General features: G+C 37.8%; 1 protein-coding gene across 1 annotated transcript in view; it reads left to right on the top strand.

Moving 5' to 3' along the window:
* Positions 1-12,161, top strand: part of LOC100661531 (coiled-coil domain-containing protein 170-like) — a 52,493-nt gene that overhangs the window by 13,124 nt on the left and 27,208 nt on the right. The window contains exon 3 of the mRNA XM_003408510.3: positions 7,835-8,091. Within this exon, the coding sequence (XP_003408558.1) occupies positions 7,835-8,091 (257 nt within the window). The remainder of the gene's footprint in view (positions 1-7,834; positions 8,092-12,161) is intronic.

Genomic DNA, 12,161 nt, shown 5'->3' with positions numbered 1-12,161 from the left:
TGGTTGCTTCCAGCTTTTTGCTATTGTAAACAGAACTGCAATAAACATGGGTGTGCATATATCTGTTTGTGTGAAGGCTCTTGTTTCTCTAGGGTATATTCCAAGGAGTGGGATTTCTGGGTTGTATGGTAATTCTATTTCTAACTGTTTAAGATAACACCAGATAGATTTCCAAAGTGGTTGTACCATTTTACATTCCCACCAGCAGTGTATAAGAGTTCCAATCTCTCCGCAGCCTCTCCAGCATTTATTATTTTGTGTTTTTTGGATTAATGCCAGCCTTGTTGGAGTGAAATGGAATCTCATTGTAGTTTTAATTTGCATTTCTCTAATGGCTAACGATAGAGAGCATTTTCTCCTGTATCTGTTAGCTGCCTGAACATCTTCTTTTTTTAAATTAATTTTTATTAAGCTTCAAGTGAACATTTACCATTCCAATCAGTCTGTCACATGTAAGTTTACATACATCTTACTCCCTTCTCCCACTTGCTCTCCCCCTATTGAGTCAGCCCTTTCAGTCTCTCGTTTCGTGCCAATTTTGCCGTCTTCCCTCTCTCTCTATCTTCCCATCCCCCCTCCAGTCAAGAGTTGCCAACACACTCTCCAGTGTCCACCTGATTTAATTAGCTCACTCTTCATCAGCATCTCTCTCCCCCCCGCTGACCAGTCCTGTTCATGCCTGATGAGTTGTCTTCGGGGATGGTTCCTGTCCTGTGCCATCAGAAGGTCTGGGGAGCATTGCCTCCGGGATTCCTCTAGTCGCAGTCATACCATTAAGTATGGTCTTTTTATGAGAATTTGGGGTCTGTCTCCCATTGGTCTCCTGCTCCCTCAGGAGTTGTCTGTTGTGCTCCCTGACAGGGCAGACATCGATTGTGGCCGGGCACCAACTAGTTCTTCTGGTCTCAGGATAATGTAGGTCTCTGGTTCATGTGGCTCTTTCTGTCTCTTGGGTTCTTAGTTGTCGTGTGACCTTGGTGTTCTTCCTTTGCCTTTGCTCCAGGTGGGTTGAGACCAATTGATGTATCTTAGATAGCTGCTTGTTGGCATTTAGGACCCTAGATGCCACATTTCAAAGTGGAATGCAGAATGTTTTCATAATAGAATTGTTTTGCCCATTGACTTAGAAGTCCCCTCAAACCATGTTCCCCAGACCCCAGCCCCTGCTCCGCTGACCTTTGAAGCTTTCATTTTATCCCGGAAACCTCTTTGCTTTTAGTCCAGTCCAATTAGACTGACCTTCCTTGTATTGAGTGTTGTCTTTCCCTTCACCCAAAGCAGTTCTTATCTACTGATTGATCAATAAAAAACCCTCACCCTCCCTCCCTCCCTCCCCTCTTTGTAACCACAGAAGTATGTGTTCTTCTCCGTTTTATCTATTTCTCAAGATCTTATAATAGTGGTCTTATACAATATTTGTCCTTTTGCCTCTGACTCATTTCGCTCAGCACAATGCCTTCCAGATTCCTCCATGTTATGAAATGTTTCAGAGATTCGTCACTGTTCTTTATCGATGCATAGTATTCCATTGTGTGAATATACCACAATTTATTTACCCATTCATCCGTTGACGAACACCTTGGTTGCTTCCAGCTTTTTGCTATTGTAAACAGAACTGCAATAAACATGGGTGTGCGTATATCTGTTTGTGTGAAGGCTCTTGTATCTCTAGGGTATATTCCAAGGAGTGGGATTTCTGGGTTGTATGGTAGTTCTATTTCTAACTGTTTAAGATAACGCCAGATGGATTTCCAAAGTGGTTGTACCATTTTACATTCCCACCAGCAGTGTATAAGAGTTCCAATCTCTCCGCAGCCTCTCCAACATTTATTATTTTGTGTTTTTTGGATTAATGCCAGTCTAGTTGGTGTGAGATGGAATCTCATCGTAGTTTTAATTTGCATTTCTCTAATGGCTAAAGTTCGGGAGCATTTTCTCATGTGTCTGTTGGCTGCCTGAATATCTTCTTTAGTGAAGTGTGTGTTCATATCCTTTGCCCACTTCTTGATTGGGTTGTTTGTCTTTTTGTGGTTGAGTTTTGACAGAATCATATAGATTTTAGAGATCAGGTGCTGGTCGGAGATGTCACAGCTGAAAATTCTTTCCCAGTCTGTAGGTGGTCTTTGTACTGTTTTGGTGAAGTCTTTAGATGAGCATAGGTGTTTGATTTTTAGGAGCTCCCAGTTATCGGGTTTCTCTTCGTCATTTTTGGTAATGTTTTGTATTCTGTTTATGCCTTGTATTAGGGCTTCTAAGGTTGTCCCTATTTTTTCTTCCATGATCTTTATCGTTTTAGTCTTTATGTTTAGGTCTTTGATCCACTTGGAGTTAGTTTTTGTGCATGGTGTGAGGTATGGGTCCTGTTTCATTTTTTTGCAAATGGATATCCAGTTATGCCAGCACCATTTGTTAAAAAGACTATCTTTTCCCAATTAACTGACACTGGGCCTTTGTCAAATATCAGCTGCTCATATGTGGATGGATTTATATCTGGGTTCTCAATTCTGTTCCACTGGTCTATGTGCCTGTTGTTGTACCAATACCAGGCTGTTTTGACTACTGTGGCTGTATAATAGGTTCTGAAATCAGGTAGAGTGAGGCCTCCCACTTTCTTCTTCTTTTTCAGTAATGCTTTGCTTATCCGAGGCTTCTTTCCCTTCCATATGAAGTTGGTGATTTTTTTCTCTATCACCTTAAAAAATGACATTGGAATTTGGATCAGAAGTGCATTGTATGTCTAGATGGCTTTTGGTAGAATAGACATTTTTACTATGTTAAGTCTTCCTATCCATGAGCAAGGTATGTTTTTCCACTTAAGTAGGTCCTTTTTAATTTCTTGTAGTAGAGCTTTGTAGTTTTCTTTTGTTTTCACTATTTTTTATTTTAGGCATTCTGATATGCGTGTAGTAGTATTTCATGTGGCTTTAATTTGCATTTTCCTCATGGCTAATAATGTTGAATATATTTTTATGTGCTTATTTGCTAGCTGCATGTCGTTTTTGGTGAAGTTCCTGTTCAAGTCTTTTGCCCATTTTCTAATTGGATCATTTGTTTTCTAAACTCAACAATGTTGAGTTTAGAGAGTTCTTTATATATTCAGATGCAAGTCCTTTGTTGAACAATTTTTATCCACAGATTGTATTGCAATTTTCGGGTTAGCCTGAATTTAGTTAAGTCCTAAACATATTTCTGGTTTATTATGTCCAAATGTAACATCAAACTACTGAAAGCTTGGGATCTTTACCATAAAATTAATACAGGAGTGTTTTAAGGTCTTAGAGGTTGCAAATCACTCTTTATAAGGAGAAAGTAGAAAACTAAAACTAGTAAGTCCTCTGAAGGCTAATTGACAAAGTATGATCATTACAAGCAAGATTAAACTAGATCTAGAATCAATGTGTCTAGTCTTCTACTTGACTCAGATGCATGCTTACTTTAGGTACTTTCCAAGGAACCAATAGGGTATCTTCAGCTATACCTAACATTACCTAAGAGGATAAGCAAAAATGATACCTTAACGTATAGTTCTTATATCCATACAGGGAATTGGGGCCACTGCATTTCACAACTCTAGGGGGCATCATTTACATAGTATTCTACATAAATTGTGACCACTGCAATGCAGAGAACCTCCTACTTACTGGTCAAGGCAATGCTGAAGGACTTGAGCAATGATTGTTATTAGCAGAAGTTGAGATCCATAATTTTGATAGGAATAGAGTTTCAACTCAACATTTGTTGAGGTTCTGCCATGTGCAGAGTGCTAAAAAAGGCACTTGGGAAGTGGGGATGGAAAAATAAATGGTTTACACCTGGAAGAAAATTAGAAAAAGGGGAGATAGACAAAAAACAATGAGGAGAAACACAAGGTAAACTCCATGAGCGCTAAGTAGAAGATAAGCTTCTTAGGGGGTAGTGGCATATAAACTATTTTACAGAGGTTGAAAAGAGGGGTGTCAGAATAAAAAAGATTTAGAGCCAGTGGAGGAGCTAGAAAAAGATGCTATTTGAGTTTGCAGTCAGTGAGGACTCATCACAGATTTTTGAGAAGTGGAGTGGTTTAAGACCTGAGACAACGATTGAGGACAGAATCAGGTACCCTTTCCTTGTGTTCGCAGAGCGTTCTTTTCATAACTTTTATGGTACAATTATTTGTTTGTCTAATTATTTGTTTTTATGTTGGTCTCCCTGGCTGAGCTGGGAAAATCTTGAGAGTTCTTAATCTTCTTTCAATCCCCAGAGCCCAGCACGTGCCTGGAACATAGCAGGGACAAGGCTTGTTTGCTGAATGAATGAAAAGCTGGCTTAGATACATGCTAGCTTGAAGACAGGGTGACCACCACAGCAGTAGATGAGACAGATTATGAGGTCCTGAAACTGGGCAATGACAACAGACATGGGAAGAAAGAAGTAGATATGAGAGACATAGTAGAGATAATATTAACAGACTTAGTGACTTGGGGGTGGGGAGGGAGGATAAAGAAAAAGGGCAATTAAGAATGACTTGATTTAAATAACATCTTTAATGAAAATATAAATATATTAAACTTTCCATTTATAAAATATTTTATCTAATTAAAAAAAAGGTATTTCTAAACAGATCTTTAACGGGATATTTAAGTCATTATTTTAAGCAAATTAATTTGTGATTAAATAAGCAGGTCTTAAAGCAGGATCTGATTGGTAGATAATATGTAGAATTAGGGATGAAACAAATCACATATTTTGATAATTAATAGAAATTGACGAACGAATGCCTGGAGGGAGGGATTGGAGGTGCTCAGAAGTGCTTCTCTTCTTTTTAAATAGCTCCTTTATAATTTCTAAAACAAGGAATGCAAGGTTTCCTTTACGTGAAAGGGTAAGAAAGGGGAAAATATCCTAGAGTTTAGCACAAGTTAATATATTTTAAAGCATTTTATTATCAACTGGTGTTACAGGAGACAGAATTCTCTTAACCATTTCTTTTCTCTAGAGTATTCACTAAGTTTATTATTTTGCTAATGGCTGTAGTCCATTCTGAGATTTGAAGTTTTATGATGCTGTAATTTTTTAAGGACTTTTTGTTACCCCAAATCGTGGATTTGAACTGCCTGTCGCAAAGCCAATACTGAGACAGGAGGAAGGTAAACAGCAAGAGGGCTTTATTGAATACTGGTATCCAGGAAACAGAGAGGGTAGGTTCTTCCCAAATTCTGTCTGCCCCAAAAGGTCTAACTGGAGGCCTTTGTAGGGAGAAGGTCAGGGTTTAGAGATTTCCAGGAATGTTGGTCCTTGTTTAAGGTAGACATGATGACGAAGTGACCTATTCTTGATGTCTTGCAGGTCTGTTGACGCCATCCTGGTTTCAGTCACAAAATGGTCCCCATTGTCTAGTTGTCTCATCCCACATCTTATTGATTGTTGTTCTCTTGTTTAAGAGGAACATAGGTTAATCTTAAACTTTATAGAATCATGGAGAAAGGGAGAGAGAAGGGAGGAAACAAACTGCAAATCACAGAATCACTAGGGTATGTAAAAGGTAAAGATGCAAGCCATGTAAGGAAACAATGCTATAGACCTAGTGACTTGCTGGGGAGGGAGGATAAAGAAAAAAGGCAATTAAAAATGACTTGATTTAATTAACGTCTTTAACGAAAAAATAGATATATTTAAACTTTCCATTTATAAAATATTTTATCTCATTTTTAAAAAAGGTATTTCCAAACAGATCTTTAATAGGATATTTAAGTCGTTGTTTTAGAAATTGTAAAGGAGCTGTTTTAAAATAAGAGAAACACTTCTTGAGTACCTCCAATACTTCCCTCCAGGCATTCATTTGTCAATTTCTATTAATTATCAACATATGTGATTTGTTTCATCCCTAATTCTACATATTACCTACCAATCAGATGTTGGGCCTCTACAATTTCTTTCTCACACTGCCCTTTTCATTCTGTCCACACTACTTCAGAATTTTGTCACAACATCCTCAAAAACTGACTTCAGACCGTAAGCAATTTACCATTGAGAAATAGTTTTAATTCTCATGAAACCCAGATTTCTGGGCTCCATGAAGTTTGGGGTGACCCACCCAGACCTTTGACCTGAGAAGATGTTTGAGAGAACTGGTTTCCGAAAGTCACCTTTGAGTCAAAACAATAGTCTAGACAAATTGGTTAAGACAGCTTTGCTTTAGGCATTGTGCTTTTTGAAGAATTACCTGTGTACAGTCAGTTTCGATAAACAGAAACTCCAAGGTCATCCAGAAGCTATGTTTTAGGGTAAACTGTCATTACGTAAACACTGTTCTGGCCCTGTTTCCATGGTAATGTTGATAAGATGGGATATAAGAATCTTTGGAAGTTCTTTCCTCTTTGGAGAAATTTTGATTCACTAGTTGAAATGAGTACACAGTCACTGTACCAACACCAGAGTGGCTTAAAGTCAAGAAAGGTGTGCGTCAGCACTGTATGCTTTCATAGTACTTATTCAGTCTGTATACTGAACAAGTAATGTGAGAAGCTGGGTTATATGAAGAAGAATTCAACATCAGGATTGGAGGAAGACTCATCAACAACCCGAGCTATGCAGATGGCACAGCTTTGCTTGCTGAAAGTGAAGAGGACTTGAAGCACTTACTAGTAAAGATTAAAGACCACAGCCTTCAGTATGGATTACACCTCAACATAAAACAAAAAGCCTCACAACTTGCCCAATAAGCAGCATTGTGATAAATGTAGGAAAGATTGAAGTTGTCAAGAATTTCTTTTTACTCGGACTCAATGCATTGCATTGGACAAATCTGCTGCAAAAGACCTCTTAGAAGTGTTAAAAAGCAAAGATATCATTTTGAGGACTAAGGTGTACCTGATCCAAGCCATGGTGTTTTCAATCACCTCATATGCATGAGAAAGCTGGACAGTGAATAAGGAAGACTGAAGAAGAATCAATGACTTTGAATAATGGAGTTGGCGAAGAATATTGAATATACCATGGACTGCCAGAACAAATAAATTTGCCCTAGAAGAAGTACAGGCAGACTGTTCATTGGAAGCAAGGATGGTGAGACTTCATCTCACATACTTTGGACGTGTCATCAGGAGGGACCAGTCCCTGGAGAAGGACATCATGCTTGGTAGAGTAGAGGGTCAGCGAAAAAGAAGAAGACCCTCAACAAGATGGATTGATGCTACAGCAAGAGGCTCAAGCATAACAACGATTGTGAGGATGGTGCAGGATCCGGCAGTATTTCATTCAGTTGTACGTAGGGTTGCTATGAGTCGGAACCGACTCAATGGCACCTAACAACAGCAACAGTTGAAACGTTACTCTGATTTGCAAATTGTATATTAAATAAACATCAATCAGTTCCTAGTATTGGCTTAATATGACTTTTCTTTTAACACCATTTACAGTTTCCATTTCGGGTATTTCCTTCTTGGTCTCTTCCTCAAACACCCAATCTGTGCTGGCTCTCCTGTGTCACTTTCCTTTACATAAGCTATTGCTCTTGCTTCCCTTCTAACTTCTTATTTCCTTTATTTGCCTTTTAAAAGCATAATCAATTTAAGCCTTGTTTTTTCTCTGACTCGCCTCTTCACCTATATTTTGATCAGCACAAACAAGGGTCCAGGAACCAAGTGTCATAACCAAAGGCTTCTCTTTAGGTGAGAGGACTATGAACACACTCCCCTTTAGGACACATTTAAAGCAAAACATTTGTGGCTCAAAGCAGCAGGAATTTATGTCTCCTTTCTGCTGGGAATTACAATACCCATCATGATTTAAGATCATGACTTTTTAAAAATAAAAACTATAGGTGATTTTAAATAACACTTTCCTTTCTCATTAGCTAGGAAATCTTCGAAACAAACTTCTCATAAAAGAAACTTCATTGCAAGAGATGAGATCTGAGCTAGAAAGTTACAAGGAAAATAACGCTCAGCAGTCGTTCCAGATAATGTCTCTGAAAGATGATATCAAGGACCTAGAAGAACTTACTGCTTCTCTAACCAGAATTAAATCTTTGAAAAACACCAATATTCAGAGCCTTGAAAGAGGCAACTGGGATTTAACTGAACGAATTGTGGAACTAGAAAATCGTCTAAGGTAGGGAATTTTTCAGTTTTTTTCAAACATGTCTTTTGCCATTAGCTCGCAAATAGTATATGAGCTCCATACTCCTGATTGATCACAGGATTTAAATCTACTAGAATTTCACTTAATATCCAACATTATTACATTTAGTAAAAACATTTTTTATTGAGATAGAATTCACTTACCATAAAATTCATCCTCTTAAAGTGTACGATTTAGTGCTTGTGAAACCATCACTACTGTATAATGCCAGAGGTTTTTTTTTTATCACCCCCAAAAGAAACCCCAAACCCATTAGCAGTCATGCCTCATTCCCTCCTTCCCACTTCCAGGTCCTGGCAACCACTAATCTACTTTCTATCTGTATGAATTTGCCTGTTCTGGGCATTCCATATGAATGGAATCATACAATATGTGGCCTTTTGTATCTGGCTTCTTTCACTTAGCGTACGTCGATACTTCATTCCCTTTTATGATTGAACTATATTCCATTATATGAACATAGTGCATTTTTTTTACCCATTCAGTTGATAGACCTTTGGGTTTCTACTTTTTTACTATTATCAGTAATTCTTCTATGAACATTTATGTGCAAGTTTTTGTGTGAATATATGTTTTCTTTTCCCTGTATAAACCTTGGGAATGGACTTGCTGGGTCATAGAGTAACTCTATGTTTAACCTTTTGAGGAACTGCCAGGCTGTTTTCCAAGGAAGCGCCTTCATTTTACATTCCCATCAACGTTGCGTGAGGGTTCCAGTTTCTCCACATTCTCACCAACACTTGTTATTGTTCGTCTTTTTTATTATAGTCGTCTAGAGGGTATAATGTGATGTTTAATTGTGATTTTGAATTACTTTTACCTAATGAATAAAGAAGAAGCCTTGGTGGTACAATGGTTAAGGGCTCGGCTGCTAACCAAAAGGCTGGCAGTTTGAGCCAGTGGCTCTGCAGGAGAAAGACCTGGCAATCTACTTCCGTAAAGATCACAGCCAAGAATATCCTGTAGGATAATTCTACTGTGTCACATGGGGTTGCTCTGAGTTGAAATCGACTCAGTGGCACCCAACGGCACAACAACAATGACTAAAGAGGTCCCTAGGTGGTGCAAATGGTTTGTACTTGACTGCTAACCTAAAGTTGGTGGTTTGAACCCACCCAGTGGTACTGTGTACTGGTGATCTGCTTCTGAGACTGCAGCCAAGAAAACTCTATGGAGGAGTTCAGTTCTGTAACACATGGGGTCACACCGTGAGCTGAAATCGACTCAATGGCAACTAACAACAAAGACTAAAGATGTTCAGCATCTTTTCATGTACTTTTTGGCCATTTGTGTATCTTCTTTGGAGACGTCTATTCAGATTCTTTGCCCCTTTATATTGTTGGTTTTGTTTTTGTTGTTGATTGGTGACTCAGGAGACCCCATGTACTACAAAGCAGAACTGCCCCTTAGGATTTTCTTGGCTGTAATCTTTATGGAAACAGATTGCCAGGCCAGGCCTGTTTCTTCCACGGTGCCACTGGTTGGATTTGAACTGCCAACCTTTCGGTTACAAGCTGATCCCAAACCGTTTGCGCCACCCAGAGATATTTAAAATTGGTTATTTTTGTTGTTGTTGTTGTTGAGTTGTAAGAGTCCTTTATATATTCTGAATATGAACCCCTTTTCAGATATATGATTTGCAAATATTTCCTTCCAATCTGTGGGTTGTCTTTTCACTCCTTAATGGTGTATTTTTTTTCAATTTCTTATATGCATCTTTGTCCTTATACTTACTGTATATCTCTTGCGAAATGCATATCATTAGTTTTTTAAATTACATTAATTTTGTTGTTGAGAATACACACAGAAAACGTAAACCAATTCAACAGTTTCTACGTATACAATTCAGTGACATTGATTACATTCTTTGAGTTGTGTAACCATTCTCACCCTCCTTTTCTGAATTGTTCCTCCCCAATAACATAAGCTCACTGCCCCCTAAATTTCCTATCTGATCTTTTGAGTTGATGTTGTCAATCCAATATACCAAAACCCGTTGCCGTCAAGTCAATTCTGACTCATAGCAACCCTATATAGATAGTTCTTAAAAGAGCGTAATGCTCAAGGTAGACATTTTACTAGTTAAGCTAAACTATTGTTTGGTTTTAAGATTTCAGGGAATATTTTTGGTTTAAATTTCAAAGATTATCTCAAGGCAATAATGTCAGAGGTTCATCCAGCCTTTATGGCTCCAGAAAGTCTGGAGTCCATGAGGATTTGATATTCTCTTCTGCATACTCCCCCTTTTGATCAGGATTCTTCCGTAGAATCTTTGATCAAAGTGTTCAGTAACGGTAGCTGGGCACCATCTAGTTCTGGTCTCATGGCAAAGGAGACATTTGTTCATGGAGGCAATTAGCCTCACATTCCATTTGCTTCTCCTGTTCCTGACTCTACTTTTTCCTTTGTTGCTCCAGGTGAATAGAGACTAATTTTTATGTCTTGAGTGGCCACTTGCAAGCTTTTAAGACCCCAGGCACTATTCAACAAACTAGGAGGTAGAACAGAAGTAGTAAACATATTATTAAGCCAATTAACTGGGATGCCCCAAGAAACCATGACCCTAAACCTCCAAACCAAGGAACCAAATCCCATGAGGTGTTTGGTTGTACATAAGCAGCCTCAGCAGCTACTTTTTTTGTTGTTGTCGTATCTTTAGTTTTTTGTTTTTTATAATTTATTTTATTAGTTGTTTTTTAAAAAATTCAGTCTGATAATTTTGTCTTTTAATTGCAATGTTTAGACCTTCTGCTTCTAAGGTAAGTACCGAAATTGTTGGATTTAAGTCTACCATATTTGTACTTATTGTTTATTTTACCCATCTAGTCTCTGTTCCTTCGTTATTCATTTATCACTTTCTTTAGCATTACTTAAATTTTTTAATTATTCCATTTCATCCTGTATTAGCTCTTTAATATCTCTTAAATTGTCATTTAGCTTTTACCCTAGACCTTACGATTACAAAACGCATATTTAATTTAGTACAATCTACTTTAGATTAGTACTTTTATGATTTCCCCACAAAATAAGAACCTTTTGACAATTTTATTCCATTTATCTGCCTCACACTGTTGTATAATTATCATATGTTTTACTTTTTCCATATGTTATGAATCCCATAAGATTTTTTAAAATTAGTCGTCAGTATTAATTTCTATTTACCTGCAAATTCACCTTTGCTGGTGCACTTCATTCCTTCATAGTTCTATGCAGCCACGAAGGATCGTTTTCCTTTATCCTGAAAAATTCCCTGAAGTGTTTCTTACAGTGCAGCTCTTCTGTCAATGAATTTCTCTTTTGAAACCATGTTTATTTCATCACCATCTGGGGAAGGTATTTCCACTGAGTATAGAATTCTGGGTTGGCAGTATTTTGTTGTTTGTTTCAGCACTTTAACATATCATTCAGTTATCTTCTCTCTTGTCGTTTCTGTTGAAAAGTCAGCCCTCAGTCTTACTATTCTATCTTTGAAGGTAATGTATACTTTTTCTCTGATTACTTTTAATTGTTAGCAATTTGATTAAGATGTGGCCTAGTGTGACTTTCTTTGTGTTTATCCTGCTTGGAATTTCAGAGCTTGTTGAATCAGTCAATTGATACCTTTCATCAGGTTTGGAAAATTCTTAGGAATTCTTTTTCAGATATTGTTTCTATCCAATTTACAGCCTTGGAAACTCTATGGGGCAGGGTTCTACTCTGTCCTATAGGGTCACTGTGAGTCAGAATGGATTGACAGCAATGGGTTGGTGGATTGGTTGCTTGGTTAGTTTCGGGGTAGGAGATATTACCGATAACTAGCAATTGGTAATAAAAATAAGAACCAAACAGATAATTAGCTTTTTGCATATCTCAACTGTATATCTGATGATAAAGCAAGTTTTCACATATGCTATTCTTTATTGCTGTATCATTATGTCTAATTCCTTTTTTCATCAAATCCCAATTGAAGACTCTAATTCAAATACTGTTAAAATAGGAGTGCTTGTATTCATGTGGGACCTCTGGTCATCACAGTAGTACCATAGTGCCAAACAGATACT

This window comes from Loxodonta africana, chromosome 10 (genome assembly GCF_030014295.1).
Source record: "Loxodonta africana isolate mLoxAfr1 chromosome 10, mLoxAfr1.hap2, whole genome shotgun sequence".
Classification (NCBI taxonomy): Eukaryota; Metazoa; Chordata; class Mammalia; order Proboscidea; family Elephantidae; genus Loxodonta; species Loxodonta africana.
The sequence above is the reverse complement of the archived record's forward strand: the minus strand, read 5'-3'. Positions and strand labels throughout refer to the sequence as shown.